Raw genomic sequence first — 18,500 nt, 5'->3', positions numbered from 1 at the left:
GAGCACGCACTCAAGAGATTAACCTTTCCGTAATTCTTTCCCAAACCTTTAAGACAGTTCACCTGCTATAACAAGATCAGAAAAAGGCAGGGATAGGGTCATTCATTCCTGTGCCATGCCCTTCTCATAGCAATTTTTAATCAGGAACATACAAAAGATAGAATTTATACAACCTTTCAATATTCACATACCCTGGACTCACCCATAGATATTCTGATTTAGAAAGAAATGAAGTCTGATTTGAATACATCTTTACAAAAAGCTTGGGGACTATTGTGCTTTATAGAATCCCAGGAGAGAATGTGTAGAATGTAACGAGTGAAGCAGCAAGCAATGAATACTTAGTAATAAATAAATGAAGGAAAAGAGTTAAGAATTAACAATAAATTGTTGCAGATTATTTAATACTTTAATACTAACAGGCTCAACCTAGGGTCCCTACTAAGCATATTTTTAGGCCTTTGCTTTCCCTTTCAGCAAAAGGATTAGTCCTGCCTCTGTTTTCTGATCGTGTCTTAATACTGCTACAAGTGGCTAACAAGAGAGGAGTATCTTTTCTCTCTTCTGAGAAATTTACAGAAAATACACTCAAAGTAGACAAAGCAGTCAAAATAGCTTTGTCAAAAAAATTTAATTTCCTTTAAAAAAAAAAATCAAAGTGCCAAACCCGTTCCTTCTAAAAACAGCTCAGGTATTTGTGAAGAATTCAGCAATTCGAAAAATAAATATCCTTACTCTTTCATAAAGTTTATCATCAGTGTTCAAATTCAGGTACCTACACTTTTATCTAGCCAAAACAAAAACCAGAGTGAATTCTTCAGATGACAAGAGGAACTGTGACACAGAAAAATCTAGAACTACATAAGACAGAATCTTAAAATTCACTTGGGAAGTGACACAGTTCATATGATACCAAAAAAAGGGGTGGGGGTCTATTCTGGAAAAACATGATGAACTGTACACACATATCTTCTTCTCTCTACTAAAAGCACTAATAAAGAAAAATTATCAAAAAGGCATAATCCCAAATGTATGTAGAGAAGAGAACAGGAAGAAACAGCAACAAAATTTGGCAAACTAGAATCTGGAAGGCAGATGGACAAGACCATACATTCCCTCCAAAACACTTAGTAAGTCATCAGTAGGGAAAGCCAAGAATAGGGCTGTTTCTATCACCAGCCCACCCCCCCTCCAAAGAACTGGCTGTTATGTGTTAGCACTGAAATGGAAGGGCTGTCTAAAACCTTACAACACCCAAATACTAGTCTGACCACAATGCCTTATCCTTCAGGGGCTCACTCCTTTGCTCCCAATTTACAGTTATCTGCAATTCATCATGATCTCCAATCCCTGGCCATACCCCTCATTATCCCTAAGTAAGTCAGGCCTTTCGGATTCAGGCTCTTACACTCCACAAAACTCTGACCTCTGCCTTGTCAAAACACTTTGTTCCTTTTCCACAACTGCCTGGGAGGGAAAACACTGCTCTATGACTCAAAGTTCTCAGTCTCTAACTTTTGTAGTGCCACCCCCCTACTATTAATATAGTCACCCTCTCAATTCTTCTCACTAATGATTATACAAGTTACTGTTGTCTCCTAGCCCTCAACTTTATGTCCATTCCCTTCTCCCAACACAATAGCTTGACTCCCCTTCATGAAAAATAAAACTATGCACTGTGACAATGAACTTCCTAAGCTACCTGCCTACTCCTCTATCCACTCTTCCCAGCTTCACATTTTCCTGTACCCATACATAACTCTTTACCTCTACCACTGGGGTAATCCCTCTTAAAGACAAAACAACCTCAGCCTTATTCTTACAACTGGGCTCTTCTCAGTCCCTCCTTCATCTGGAAAACTGCAATAAACTAACCTGTTTCCAACACCTCTGTTCTAATTCATCCCACACAGTGCAGCCAGAGTGACCTTTCTAACACCGTTCATAAATCTGTGTCATTTGCACTGAAGATTTCTGCACAACTCCAGAATCCAGTAAACTCCATTCTGTAGCATATTAATCCCTCATGAACACCCATCTGGACCCATCTCCTAACTCCCTTCCTTTATACTTCTATTATTTAGCTCTCTCCTCTCCCAGACTTCTACCCAGTCTATCCCCTTTGCCAGAAACATACTCCCCTAACATACCTGCCTGACAAATACCTATTCATCCTTGAAGTCTCAGTTCAACTGTTACCTCACCTAAGAAGTTTCCGTAGTTCGCCCAAGCAGACTTAGATGTTCTTTGTTCCTATCCCCTACCAAGATCCATGCATTTATTAAAGCAACTTTACCTGTTTAGCTATTCATCTCCCTTATTCTCTGAGCTCAGTAAAACCAATATAAAATAATTTTTCATCTTTGAATATTCCGTACTTAAACTGAGACCATGAAAACTGTATTCACTTACTATTTGCTAAGAGAATAAACAATATTCAAAAACAACTGTTCTTAATGTCAAATACGCACAAAAAACATTTAATGTAATTCTATTAACAAGTTTTTTATAGAGGCACCTGGGTGGCTCAGTCGGTTAAGCATCCAACTTCAGCTCAAGTCATGATCTCACAGTTCATGAGTTCGAGCCCCATGTCAGGCTCTGTGCTGACGTGACAGCTCAGAGCCTGGAGCCTGCTTCAGATTTTGTGTGTGTGTGTGTCTCTCTCTCTCTACCCTTCCCCTGTTCATGCTCTGTCTCTCTCTCTCAAAAATAAAAAAAAAAAAATTTTTAATAAGTTTCTCATACTAAGTTATTAGAAGAGTTTTTCATTATTAAAAACACACCATTTCATTAATTTAATAAAACCTGTACATTACTAACATTTCACAGAGATAGAAAACTACTTTGTTAATAATATTTTGTTACGATACTTAAAGGTTCTTTGTCTAATGGCCACTTTATATGAGGACAGTGGCAGTTCTAGAACTTATCCCCAAATATTTTATTTAAATGGTCATAAATTTTAAGGGCTCTCGTCTTTGCATGACCCCACATAAGCCAAATTTTAAAAAGACAAGTTTCAGTTTTCTAAATGCATGAAAACAGTAACTTGTTTAGCCTATTTCAACATAGACAATTTTTCCTCTTGAAAATGATTAATTCCCTATAGCATTTTAGTATACAAAAGAAAGTTCCTGAGATTAACTCTTTCCTGAATATCTTATAGTTCATTGATAATCTCTGCCAAATTTTTCAAAACAATTCCATCTAAAAAAAAAAAAAAAACAAAACTTACCTCTGGATGAAAAAAGATTTCAGGTCCCAAGAATCTCTCATAACCAACATCAATAGAAAATTCTTTTTTTGAGATAGCATTGATTCCAGTATATTGCTTAATCCACTTTGATCCATCTGTGTCATACTTGTTAAATTCTTTTACTAAATCTGGGCAGACATAACTATAGCGCTCCTAGAAAAACAAAGAATTGAGTAATTATTTCCTCATTTTAGTAACGGTAAAAAAAGATGCCATATTTTCAGTAAACAAGAATCAAATGAACCAATACCTTCAGAAAATAAAGAAATTAAGCTGAGGAAAATTTCATGTTACAGTATTGTCTGATGTCTAGTACAAATAAAAAGCTCATCTCTCATCTCCTACACATAACTCCTGGCTTCATATATAAATTGAGTAAGATCTGACCAACTAAAGAGACAATCTCTATTATTTTAATGTTATTTCATGAAAATATTCATTTCTGTCATTCAACATTTTATACTGCTTCAGTAATTAATGGAGTTTACATTCAAGAGAGAAGAAAACATAAAATACATAATAACCAGAGAATAAATAATAGTTGAAATAACCACACAAATTAATATAGATACTTAATCCTTAATACCTATCTGAAAGAAAACTGAACATGGTCTAAGCAAATGAGCAAAAGAAAAATGACTGAAAATAAAAACTATTCTTTTTTACTATATCACCTACAATGCTAAATTGTTGCATATCTGATTATATGCCCTAAGTAAAAGTTTTTATCAAAACTGCAATTCAAAAATGTTATGGGTTATAACATTCTGTTTGCAACTTATGGGTTCCTGAATCCAAGTCTCAGGGTTTTTTTGTTTTTGTTTTTGTTTTTTGTTTGTTTGTTTTTTGTTTTTTTTTTAAGAAAAACACACAGGGGTGCCTTGGGTGGCTCAGGCAGTTATGTATCCGACTCTTGATTTCAGCTCAGGTCATGATCTCACAAATCCTGAGTTCGAGCCTCACATCAGGCTCTGTGCTGACAGCATGGAACCTGGTTGGGAGACTCTGTCTCCCTCTGTCTCTGTTCATCCCCACTCATGCGTGTGTTCTCTCTCTCTCTCTCTCTCTCTCTCTCTCTCAAAAAAAAAAAAAAAAAAAAAGGATTAAAACAAAACAAAAAAGCCACACATTTCATATAGTTTTGCACATCAAGAATCCTAATCTGCAATAGCTACAACTATTATTACTAATAACCAAAAGACATAAAAGGAAAAAGTACTGAAAAACAAAGGACAATTTGATTATGTTACCGTAGGTCTTCTTTCTCCAAACCTTGGAAGTAGAAATTACATGGAAATAATAAGTTTTAAAAGACATTCACACTGAGCATTAGTATTCTCTAGATTTAAATCATTGGTGCTCTTATCATTTTTTTAAATTCCAAAGACTTCCCGAAGATGCTATAGCAGTAATGTTCATATTAATTTTTTACACATTTAATTTCGATGCCACCATTGGCGTCTTTTGGAAGCCATTTAGTAATTTAGTAATTTTAGCCATTTAGTAATTAGGAACAGTAAATTCATTTTCATTCCTGACCTTTGACGAGTGGCAGAAACCCTATAATCATGCAGATAGGCAATAAATAGTTATTTCTGCTGGGGCAGTTTTACTTTCACATACTGAAAACATAGGAGAAATCCATGGAAATTTGTTTAGGTATGCTGGCAAGTGAGAAATTTAAAAAGCAATGCTAAATATTTTGATGGTTTACATAAAGCACTGATAGACTTATGTAAGATACATATTATAACACCTTACATAGCCTTTACACGTTTCTATTTGCCATATCACTGGAGCCAAACTTATATTCTATAGACAAATGAAACAATTACATTAAAAAAAAATTTTTGCAACAGAAAACTCTTAGGATTAAAATAAAGAATTCAGTGAAAAAACTAAGATACGAGGACTCTGAAGTGAACTAATGAGTTTTACTATGGGGAATAATCACAAAATGCATGCTAAAGTCAAATGTTCTTGACTCAAATGTGAAATGTGGAGACAACAGGCACAAGGCTGATAATTCCCCAAAATTTCCTTACAAGAAATACAGAGAAAACATATACATAATTAAGAGTAATGATTTGCAAAGGGTTTTTTAAGTACTATTCTTCATCTAATAGTTTCTCATGTTAACACTGTAAATTTGACTTTAATTTTTAAATGAATTACACACTCCTCATTATTTTGTACCTTTACTGCCTTAGCAGTTTCCAAGGATTGTTCTGGAGGGATTCCTACTTCTCGGTCTCTCAGCAACTGCTGAATAAAATATGTTATATCTCGTCCTGCGATTGGAATGTGCTTAATACAGCTGCCAATCACATACCCTTCGGCCTAGATGAAAAAAAAAGTCTCAAGTTTACTTTCAATGATTTCAAGATTAATATAACACAAATAACCATTATAATAAGACTAGGTTCTCAAGTTAGTGTATTTATATTCTCAAGTACTACTTTATCCCAGGAGAATTCTTCTAGTCTTTATTCCTCAAGTTTATTCCTCACAATACTATATTACATAATTTATAGTACTATACAGATATTATGAACAAGAATGGTCAGCAACTCAGAACTGTTCTTTTAAGAACTCTTGGTAAGAGTTTATAACCAAGACTGAAATGACTGAACAGCACAAACAACGAATTTCAGAAGTATTAAATGTTTTGATATTAGACCAGATAGAAAATTATTTTTAAAACCTTTTATATTATCAGTGAACAGTTTAGACAACATTGTAGGAAATTTATAGTCTACAAACTATCTTTTTTCCTACTGAAGTAGGTACCAATTTCACAAGGCTGAGGCATTCTATGCATCATCATAATGCCAAATAATTAAGTTCCATACAATGAATCCAAATTTTCTGATAGGAGTCAGAGGTACAAAGAATAATGTAGCAATATTAAATTTAATTAACAAAGAATATTAGGGATGTCCTCATCTGGGCACGGCAGAGTATTAGTGATTGGATTTATCCTCTCACCTTAAAGAAAGAACAGGACAAATTATATGAAATAAAGGTTTACAGACAGTGAATGAACAACAGGCAGAGTAGGGCAGTGTTCCCCATGAGAAGAGAAAACAAACAAGATGAATGCTATGAACATCCCATCTCATTGCCTAGAAAAGTGCCCACACAGCAGTAACAGGAGGGAGAACCCAAGCAGAGCCAGAGTCTCATTAAGTTGAGGATACGGAATTTCGATTTCAGGAAGGTCAAGACGGCTACAGTTTGCAAGTTAAACTATTGAAGTGGAAAGAGCTGCACTGACACAACTTTGGAGATGTGAAAAGTAACACGTAAGCTGACTAATAATCACCACATTCATGTTAGGAAACCATCAAGACCAAAGAAAGAACCTCTAGAAAGGAGGGGACAAAATAATCCCCAAAGCTCTTGCATAACTGGGAATAGTCTACATTCCCATTAATCAGAGTTTAAAGATCTCAAACACAGGGCATTGAGTAGAGTCCACAGAAGGGTATTTCTTCAAGAGTGAGGATAGAGTAGAACCAGACAAAAGACTGTTCTGGACTTGCTCAATAACACTTAAAAGGAGCTCCTAAAAGGATCAAAATGATTCCTAGTAACCTAATTGGGTTCCAGGAAAGAAATCTCAAAATATTTTAAAAAGCCCCCAAAACCCAGGACACAACAATGTAAATATACGGTACCTAATGAAAAATTATAATCAAGCAAGGAAAGAGGAAAATACAACCCTGACTGGGAGAATCATCAAAAGAGAAAGCAACAGAAATACAAAAGATAATAGCATTGATAGACAAAAACAATGAAACAACTATATATTCCACATGAACAAGAAGATCAATGGAAATATGAGTGAGAGAGAAAGGGAAGATAAAAAAGACCCAAAGAGAACTTCTATGATGAAAAATAAAATATCTGAAATAAAAAATATTCTAGGGGCACCTGGGTGGCTCAAGTTGGTTAAGCATCCTACTTCAGCTTAGGTAATGATCTCATGGTTGGTGAGCATGAGCCCCACATCAGGCTCTTTCCTAACAGCTCAGAGCCTGGATCCTGCTTCGGATTCTGTGTGTGTGTGTGTGTGTGTGTGTGTGTGTGTGTGTGTGTGTGTCTCTCTCTCCCCCTCCCCTGCTCATGCTCTCTCTCTCTCTCATGCTTCTCTCTTTCTCTCTCTCTCTCTCTCAAAAATAAACATTTAAAAAAGAACAGCATTAAAAATATATATATGCTAAATGTGATTAGAGCAAATTAAATTATCTGCTCTAATAATAAAAAAAGTGAACATGAGGACAAGAATGAACCATTCAATTCATGAGTTCCAGCCCCACATCTGTTTCTGTGCCCATGGCACAGCCTGCCTGGAATTCTGTCTGCCCTTCATGCTCGCTTGCTCTCTCACTCTCTCTCTAAAAACCTCAAGGAGAAGAAATGGAAAAAATAAAATAAAAGAATACATTTAGGTACATCACAAACTACTAAAAACTAGTGAACCAGGAATATATTATGAGAAAATCTTGAAGGCAGCTGGACAAATAAGAAACATTACAAAGAAACAAGCTTAGGAATAACAGCAGACTTATACTCACAAACAATGTAAGCCAAAAGACAGTAGAATTACATCTTTAAAATACTAAAAGTAAAAAGCTATCAACCTAAAACTCTATACCAAGTAGTATCTTTCAAAGATGAAGGCAAACTACTTTTTCAAAGGATGTATATAAGTTGAAAGAGTTCATAGTCAGTAGACCAGCACTTTTAAGAAATGCTAAAGGCCATCGCCATCATTCTGGCAGAAAAAAAATTAGGCTAGACGAAAATATGGACCTTCACAAAGGAAACCAGCACTGGAATGGTAAGTGCATAAATATAAAAGAAACTTACCTTTTTCAAGATCTCTTTTAAAGATGACAACTTGTTATGGGCTGACATGTCCCGCCTCTCCCAAAATTCTTACGTTGAAGTGCTAACCCCTAATACCTCACAGTGTGATTGTATTTGGAGACAGGGACTTTAAAGAGGTAATTAAGTTAAAGTAAGATGATTAGAGTTGGCCCTAATCTAATATGACTTATGTTCTTAAAAGAAGAGATTAGGACACAGACACACAGGGAAGACCATGTACAGATAAATGGAGAGAATTAGGCCATCTTGATAGAAGACACAGAAGCCTCGGAAGAAATCAACCCTGCCAACATCTTGATCTCAGACTTTATTACCTCCATCTGGGCAAATATTAATTTTCTACTGTTTGAGCCACTCAGTCTGGTACTTTGTTACAGCAGCCCTAACAAAACTAATATACTATTTACAATGAAACAAATTAATAACATAGTGAAAATTTATAACAGGTAGAAGTAAAATAAGTGACAATTATAATTCCAAAGGGAAGTACACTGTTGTACACAGTACCTACTTATAAAACATCAGAACATTATTTGTACTTAGATTATAAGTTAAAGATGTTTATTATAAACTCAAGAGCAACCACTGCCAAAAACAAGCAAATGACAATGACAAAGAAGTAGAACATAGCTAATAAGTCAATAAAGAAAACAAAATAGATTTAAAAAAAATACTCCATTAATTCAAAAGAAGGAAAAGAGTACAAAAACAGGAACATCCAATTCTTAATATCCTTATAAAAATTCACTCTTATTCATGTTCATAACTTCTATTTGAATATTAATTATCAAGATACTGACATTACTGATTAATTTCATAGATCTTCAGATTTGGGTGAATCAGAACCAGTTCACCTACTAGTTCCACAGCCTACTATTTGGTGATCTTAGGCAATTCACTTATTTTCATTTTTTAATGGGTAAACTGAGGCCCTCAAAAGGTAATATAACCTACATTATAGATTTTGAGGTTCAAACGAGAATTTAAAATGAAAATCTTAAGAAGCTCTATGTACCACTAAGAAAGAAAACTATGACACCAACTATAAAAAAAAAAAAAAAAAAGAAATATTGGACACATTCCAATATCCAAGATATTAACATATCCCCAATGGCAAAAAAAAAAAAAAAAATGTGATATAGCCATACAATGAAATATTATATGGTGTAGCCATATAACGAAATCTTATTTGGCGATAATAATAAATGAAGTACTATCTTGAATCTTGAAAACCTAAGGCTTCATGAAAGAAGCCAGTCACAAAAGACCACAAAGTTTATGACTCCATTTATGTGAAATGTCCAGAACAGGCAAATCAATTGAGACAGAAAGTATGTGAGTGATTGCCAGTGGCTAAGGTTATCAGGGAGAGAGTCTGCTAATGGACAGAGCATTTCTTTTCAGAGTCATAAAAGTGTTCTAAAATTGACTGCGGTGATGGATGCACTCTGAATATACAAAAAACCACTGAATTATACATTTGAAATGGGTGAACTGTATGGTGTATAAATTATATCTCAAGAAAGGTGATACTAAAAAAGGGACAATTATTACTAAAACTATTATGACATTGGGAGAATGGATTATAACATCTAATCTAAGTCAACCCAAGGATGTTATCCTCATCAGAGGATGCCTGATCCATTAAAAATAGGAATGAGAATAATGAAGACATAAAAGTCCCGAAATAATTTCATCCCAAACAGGATATTTAATATAATATAAACATTATTTGAAAAACTGTTTTCTATGTATACCCATCTAATATTATCAAGTATGAATTCAAGTAGTCATTTTCAATATATTAGGCACAATAAAAACCCGAATTTGTCATTAAGAATTGGAAGCACAAAGGCCTTGGCAGAAAAAATGCTATCTCTGACAAACAATACAATCTGATGTATTTTTCTTAATATGCCTTACTAAATCCAAACCACAAAGTACAATCATAACTTGAGCTTTTTATTCAAAAAATAAAATAACTTTCTGGGACACTTAGCTGGCTCAGTCAGTAGAACATGTGACTCCTGATCTCGGAGTCATGTGTTCAAGACCCACCACTGGGTGTAGAATTTAATTTTAAAAAATAAATGAATAATTTCCCAAAATTATTAACAGCCATGAGCTTATAAACTATTTAGTTAACCTACGCACCCAGCTCAAGTCTGTTAATCAAGGATAAGAGAGATTATCAAGTAGCTAACACACACACACAGACATATCCAAACCAGAAAACAGAATTCCGTGTCTAAGAAAAGAAAGGTATAATATATTTCCATTCCAGTTACTCCAACATTTGCTAATTATGAATTAGAAATAATTTCTAATATCTTTAAAATCATTTTCTAATTATAGTACAAACCTATAGCAAAAAAGACTTTACAATTTGTTTACAGAATTTAAATATTAATTTGAGCAAAATATAGCTATAGCTGAACAAATGACCAAATTTTTAAAGTGCAACATTTAGAATTTTTTAAAAGTGGTATTAATTCATATAATTTATTTCTGCCAGATGTGTTATCTGATGTCCGATTTGGTAACTGTAAAATATTCTTACCACAGGAATGACATGAGTGACACCGTCTCCACTGTCTATTACTGTACCGGTCAATGTCCGTTCTCCTACTTGTCTTGAGGTCCAAGATGCAGCTAAGGCAAGAACAGCCTTAGACACACACACACACACACAAATTATGACAGACAAAAAAATAGAAACAAGGGCAAAGAGTTAACAGAAAGAAAACTATTTCAATGGAGTACTACAATTTTAAATGTACAACTGACTCTTGAACAACACCAAGGTTAGGGACACTGACCATTCCAACACAAGCAGCTGAAAATACAAATATAACTTCTAACTCCCCCCAAAATGAACTACTAATAGCCTACTGTTGACCAGAAGCCTTACCAATAACCTAAAGAGTTGATTAACACAGATTTTGTGTGTTATATTGTATACTGTGTTCTTATAATAAAGGAAGCTAGAGAAAAGAAAATGTAAGAAAATTGTAAGGAAGAGAAAATACATTTACAGTACTCTACTAGATTTATCAAAAAAACTCCACAGATTAGTGGACCCATGCAGTTCAAACCTGTGCTATTGAATGGTCAACTACAGTATCTTTGGAAAGAAAATACACAAAATTAATTTACATTATGCAATAAAATTATTCACATCCTACTAGTTTACAGGCTTATATTTACTTTCAGGGGCATGTTCATAAATATTCCATGTTTTAACAAGAGACATTTTTCTCCTAAACCCCGCAAAATGGGAAGACTAACATGAGATATCACAGTACTAAGAATGCAAGGACTTAAACTATGTTTATATGAGCTAGCCTATACACAAACCACAAAGTGTAAGGAAGGTAAAGAAATACACAAACACCCAATCACTCGTTATTCCATACACAGATGGCTATAAACAAGTACCTCTATCATAAGATTAGCTCCAAATTTTCTAAGTGCTGCGTGCATTTAGAAATATGTAACAAGTTATTTACCCATAGAAAAAGCCATTATACTCTTCTTAATATTATGATTTAATCAGGAAACAAAGTTGAGGGGACTGCATTTTTCAATGCAAAATACTAGCATGGGCAATAAGATACAATTTTTTTTTTTTTTAAGTTTACAAATAAAGAAACTAACACAGCTAGTTCATTGTTTAAAAACTCAATTTCATACAATCCAAGCTTCAAACAAGATACACAGCCAATAATTAAAAAGAGAGCTAAACTGGCTTTATTTTACCTACTTGCAATATAATAGCTGAAAGGGACCTAGAAAGTTATCTAGGCCATCCTCCTATTTTAGCACAGGATCACACACCATAATCATCATGACCTAAGAGAACTACACAATAGTTTACATACTTATTAAACATTTATGATATGCTAGGCATCACATTCACTACAGGGTTAAAAAACAAGTAAGAGGTGAGCTGTGATCCTGAAGGGTAGGAGAGAAGCCATTCCATGAAGATACACTTACAAAGTAAGTTCAATAAAATACTACAGGGATTTCTGATACATGGAAAACAGAAGGGCACAAAGAAGATGGTCCAATATACCTAGCAGTAAGTCAATCAAAACAAACTATGAAAAAAGGACACAACAACTGTTTCAAGGATAAATGAATATGTATATAAAGTTCCTGACCTGGAGCAAACAATAAATATTAGTTCCCTTATTTCTGACCCATGAAAGCTTTGAATTATCTAAAGTTCATCAACTTACTTCCTTCAACATTTCTCTTTTGCTGATTAACTCTATTTCCTATGATTTCTAAATTACTGATTCAGGAAAGAACTATGGCATGCTTTGAGGTTATGAAAAATATGTATTTTTTAACAGTGAATTAAACCTTAGATTAAAATTTAAGAGACAAGCTTATCTTGACTTATGAACTTGCTTACCTGCACAGCAATGTACAAGCCTGGAACATTGAAGGACTCAAACATTATTTCAGCAGTATATTCCCTGTTTTCTGGAGTATTCAGTGGAGGTTCAGTCTATTAAATTGAATGTTAAACATTTTAAATAGACAAGATCAGATTATTTTCATAACTTTATAGACAATTTTTAAATAAGAAATAATTTGTCATTTTATTTAAAAGTCTTTTAATTAAACTTGCAGGTACAAAGATAGACATACAGACAAAAGAAAAACTATATAAAGATTTCAAGCAGATCTAGGCATATATGAAAACAATAGTTATTCACACAAGAAACTGACTCCTTATGTCACACCATTAAGCACTGATAAAAGGAATGAGAGAGAAAGGAGACCCAGTCAAATCATCTTGTGAAAGGGTAAAGACAGACCTCCAGGGAGACATACCAATCCTATCTGCTGGTGGAAGAACTCTCACCCATGTAATGTTTTCAGCAGGATGTACCTGGTCTATTTACAACTATAATAAATAAGCCAAGATTCTACAAATTTATGGCATGGCTTCTTGGAAAATGTTATAGAAGTCATAAAACTGTTAAGAGTATTAAAATGGAGATGTGTAGGGGTGCCTGGGTGGCTCAGTGAGTTAAGACTCTGACTTCAGCTCAGGTCATGATCTCACGGTTCATGAGTTTAGCATTGGGCTCTGTGCTGTCAGCTCGGAGCCTGGAGCCTGCTTCGGATTCTGTGTCTCCCCTCTCTCTCTGCCTGTCTCCCGCTTGTGCTCTGTGTCTATCTCAAAAATAAACGAATGTTAAAATTTTTTTTTTTTTTTTTAAATAAAATGGCGATGTTTACAGTATTCTCTTCCATTTTTGTGACCACATACATCATTTAGAAACCTGCAGATTAAGTCTTGGCCAGAACACATCCTAAGTCAAGAGTGGACTGAGGAAAACAGTTACCTGCATTCCTGGACTTCATGTTTCACCTATGCCTCATGACTACTTAAATCATTTACATTATTAAAGCTTGAAACTGGGCAAGACCTCTAATTCTTCTGAATGTGATTTGACAATTCTTTTTGTTATCTCAAATATTGAAACTGAAAGGCAAAACTTTTAAACTTCAGAAGTACAAAAGAATTATCTTTTTGATCTTGAGGTAAGAATGATTCCTTAAATTTCAAGAACACATATTACAAAGAGAAAGATGGATAAAATTCAAATTCATTGCAAATTAAATCTTTTTGTTAATTTTAAAAAAAACACTATAGAGTTTTTAAAGAAAAAGGTCGACTAGGAGTAGACTTTTTACACATGTAAACCCTTTAATAGCTAAACTACTTGATATGATTAAACTTATTTAGAGGAGTTTTGGAACATGTTCAAGGATTTGGAGATAATTTAGAGACAGGTACATAGAAAATTAAGCCCCCCCCCAAAAAAAACCAAGGCAGTTAAATTATAAACTCCAAGAAAAACAGAAGTTCTATATAAAATAAGATATAATCAGAAGATCTCCCAAGGAAAATATACAAATAGCTAATAAGCACATGAAAAAGTACTCAACATCATTATAGTCATCAGAAAATGCAAATTAAAACCAAAATGAGAACTCTTACACACCCACCAGAATGGCTAAAATTAAAAAGACTGACACCAAATGTTGGATAGAATGTAGAACAACCAGATTGCTAACACATTGCTGGTGGGTGTGCAAAAAGGTAGAACCCCTTGGAAAAAGTTCTGAAAGTTTCCTATAAAACCAATCATGCATGTACCCCCATGACACAGCAATTCCATATCTAGGTATTTGCACAAGACAAATGAAAACATGTCCACAAAAAGACTTGTATAAGAATGTTCGCAGCGACAGTTGGGTGGTTCAGTAGGTTGAGCTTCTGACTTTTGATTTCAGCTCAGGTCATAAACTCATGTCCAGCTCTGCTGAGCACAGATCCTGCTTGGGATTCTCTCTCTCCCTCTCTCTCTGCTCCTCCCCTGCTCTTTCACACACGCTCACTCTCTTTCTCAAAATACACACTTAAAAAGAAAGTTCGCAATAACCAAAATATGCATAATAATCAAAAATTGGAAACAGCCCAGGTAATCATCAATAAGAAAATGGATAGTGAGGCACATTCATACAATAGAATATGATCCAGCAACAAACTACTGGTATTTACAACAATGTGGATAAATCTCAAAGATTATGCTGGGGGCGCCTGGGTGGCTAAGTCAGTTAAATGTCCAACTTCGGATCAGGTCATGATCTGGCGGTTTGTGAGTTAGAGCTCCACATCAGGCTCTGTGCTGATGGCTTGGAGCCTGGAGCCTCCTTCGTATCCTGTGTCTCCCTCTCTGCCTGCCCCTCCCCGACTTGTGCTCTGTCTCTATCAAAAATAAATAAAATGTAAAAAAAAAAATAATCAATTAGCTTAAAAAAAATGATTATGCTGAATTAAGTCTTAACCAAAGAGCACATCTTGTACAATTCCATTTATACAAAACTCAAATATAAGCGAAACCAATCTGCGCTGGAAAAAATCAGAACAGTGGTTGCCTCTAGGGAAGAGGGGCAGGAAATAATCAGGAAAGGGCATCAGAAAACTTTCCAGGCTGATAGTAATGTTCCATATCTTGGTAAGGGTTTAGGTTACACAGATGTATGCATCTGTCAAAACCAGACAATGGGTAAACTACATCATGTATCCTGTAAAACAAATCCATCCCACCACTTGTTTCTGTAAATTCAATTTTACTGGAACACAGCCATACCCATTCATATAAGTATTTTCTGACACTGCTTTCCTGCTACAACAGCAGAGCTGAGTAGCTGCAAGAGACCACATAGCACTCAAAGCCAAAAATGTTTGCTATCTGGTTCTTCAGAGAAAGTCTGCCAATGCCTGGTCAATATACACTGAATGGTAGAATTAAGATTTGTGCATTTGATAGCATGTGAATGTTATATAAAAGAACTGTAAACAAATAATGAACTGTATTTGATGATATGCATGCTAATGTACTTAGGGGTGAAATTACCCCATCTACAACTCATTGTGAAGTAATTACAAATATAAGATTGGGGCGCTTGAGTGGTTCAGTCAGTTAAGCATCCAACTCTTGATTTCGGCTCAGGTCATGATCTCACAGTTCATGGGTTGGATCCCCACACTGGGCTCTGTGCTGATGGTGCGGAGCCTTCTTGGAATTTCCTCTCTCTTCCTTTCTCTCTGCATCCACACACATGCTCACTCTCTCTCAAAATAAATAAACTTTAATAAATAAATAAATAATAAGATGGAATGATGGATAACCTAATAGCTATCATAAAGCAATTATAAAAAAATTAATATTTGAGTCTAGGTTGTGTACATGTGGATATTTATTGTAAAGCTCTTTCAACTTTGTTTATGGTCTAGCCATAAACAATATTCACAAACTACCATAGTAAAATACAGAATACTGATTTACCAAAAATTATGATATAACCACACTGCAGGGAGGAAAAGATAGGGACTTTGTGTTAACAGAAGGGGGATAAGAGGAAAAGAATAAAAGCCTCATCTTTCCTACTAGGTAGTTAGTAGGTAGTGTCTAATATTCAAATAAACAAGAAATAGAAAACATGTTTAAATTTATGTGATAACTAGCACACACACAAAAAAACTCTTAAAAATTTAAAGTGTTTGTCTCAAGAGAACATGAATCAAAGACTGGGAAAGGTGAGGAAGGAGAATACTATCTTTTTATTTTAAATCTTATACCACTTGATTTTTTAAGCTAAAAACATGTGTTGCACTGATAAAAATAAGAAAAAAGTTTAAAAGTAAATTATATTGTATTTCTGTTGTCAAGAATTATTAATAAATAATAATCAGACTAGTTACTTAAAAACACAAAGTGAGGTGCCTGGGTGGCTCAGTGGTTAAGCGTCTGACTCTTTACCTCGGCTCAGGTCATGGACTGGAGCCCCCATGTCGAACCTGCTTAAGATTCTCAAGATTCTCTCCCCCGCCCCCAACCCTCTTCCCCTGCTTGCACACGCACAAACACTCTAAAAAGAAAAGAACAAAAGCAAAGTGCCTTATTTCTAATTTGTTTTGAACCTTACTTACAGTTCCTACTGTAAGAATTAAATATTAATTATGAAAACTTTGTAAAGCACCTAACCCTTGGTGTCTCAACATATTACAACTCTAGTGGAACTCAGAATTAGATAATCTTAAAGACAATACAACTTTATAACAAAGTCTCTTAGGTATATGGCAATGTAATAAGAAACTATGCCCTACTGAGTACAGATGTGATGAAAACATTCTCAGCATTTTTCAAAAATATCCCTGATGAAATTATAATTTGTACTTACCAAAAGAAAATAATGGTCTTCTGGTTCTGCCCTTAAATATTTAAAGATCACCTGTTCCATAAACCTTTCCATCAAGTCCCAATCTTCAACTATACCATGGCGAATTGGCCACTATTAAAACGAAACACAAAACAAATGAAATCGTATTAATATCAAAAGTAAATATAACTACCCAAAAAAGGTAATATTAAATCAGGACAGAAATTTTTAGGTGTGATTTAATGAGTGTATGTAGATCATGCTTAGGAGACACAAACTTAACTATTTAGAGATCAATGAAATTATTGCTACAACCTATTTTTAGATGGTTCAATTAAAATAAATAACGCAAATATGTCAAATGCTAAAAACTCTTACATCTAGATAAAAGTTCACCGTACTGGTCTTTCTCGATTTCTGAAAATCTTGTAATAATGGGAAAATAACCCATTAAAACTAAAGTCTATGAATAGTATAGTTGATTAAAGTTTCCTTAATTTATAATTTGTTAGCTCTTTCACAAATATTTGTTTTGTGCCTAATATATATAACACAGCTGGTATGTATAAAGCCAGCATAATCATAAATGAAGCATGTTAAATTTTATTTAAAAAGTTATAGATATTTGTACAGAACCATGCTTTAAAACAGAGTCCGAGGGTACTGCTGCAAATTCACAAAGACACCACAACATATTTAAAATTTTTCAGGGAAATACAGTGATACTCAAAATCAGTTTGACACTGCATATCTACTAGTTCAAGGTAGTTCAGTTTCAACATTAGATCATTCTATACTCCTTTCAGTAACATCACTTCTTTGAGAAGCTGGGTTGCCAGCAGTTGCTATTATAAAAACCAAGTACCTCCCCCCAAATAAGAAATGAGGGTGGCAATGAAAAGTTGTGACGTGCCTAACAAGCACATGCATCGTAACAGTTAACTGTGATTATCTGACAATTAAATAAAAATATTTTCCTTTTGAATAGTGTCTTATTTTTTTCAAATGGCTACTAGCTGCTTATCACTAGCTACTTAATAAACACAACTGCTGGGTATTTCTTTTTGTCTAGGTGGTGGGTGGCACAGTAAAAAATCTTACTGAGACACTGAGAGCACCAAGAAAGTTTGTGAACCTCTGCAATAATACTTCCACAACATATATAACAAAAGATTAGTGTTATAAATATATAAGGAATTTCTTAAGCAAATTAAAATTTTAGGCAAAAAACTTTAAAAATACACATAACAGAAAGGAAACAAACAAAAAAATAAATAGTTCCATGTACACAGTACGCACTCAATACCTAAGGCTGAACTATTGAATGAACAAGTAAACATCCCATAGTTATTTACTTAATCATTAAACCTCTTATCTATTAATCCCTAATGTTCACATCTCACTCCAGCACTTTAGATACTTTTTTAGTCATTATACTTATAAAATGACTTCTACTAGAATTTAAATTAATATTTGAAATAAAAGAAATACTCTTCAGTTTGCTTTAGGGAAGGGAAATGAATGTACTACACCATTCATCTTATAACATTACTGGAAGTTTACATATTTCAATGTTCTAAGAGCTTATTCA

At 34.3% G+C, this 18,500-nt stretch overlaps 1 protein-coding gene across 1 annotated transcript in view; it reads right to left on the bottom strand.

Moving 5' to 3' along the window:
- ACTR3 (actin related protein 3) overlaps window positions 1–18,500 on the bottom strand; it is a 65,743-nt gene that overhangs the window by 9,711 nt on the left and 37,532 nt on the right. The window contains exons 4-8 of the mRNA XM_053909509.1: window positions 16,931–17,041; window positions 12,579–12,674; window positions 10,716–10,823; window positions 5,456–5,599; window positions 3,239–3,412 (exon numbers count right to left, since the gene is read on the bottom strand). Of these exons, the coding sequence (XP_053765484.1) occupies window positions 3,239–3,412; window positions 5,456–5,599; window positions 10,716–10,823; window positions 12,579–12,674; window positions 16,931–17,041 (633 nt within the window). The remainder of the gene's footprint in view (window positions 1–3,238; window positions 3,413–5,455; window positions 5,600–10,715; window positions 10,824–12,578; window positions 12,675–16,930; window positions 17,042–18,500) is intronic.

The sequence above is a fragment of the Panthera pardus genome, unplaced genomic scaffold (genome assembly GCF_024362965.1).
Source record: "Panthera pardus isolate Hobbes unplaced genomic scaffold, ASM2436296v1 HiC_scaffold_10, whole genome shotgun sequence".
Taxonomy (NCBI): Eukaryota; Metazoa; Chordata; class Mammalia; order Carnivora; family Felidae; genus Panthera; species Panthera pardus.
This window is presented reverse-complemented; position numbering and strand designations above follow the sequence as displayed.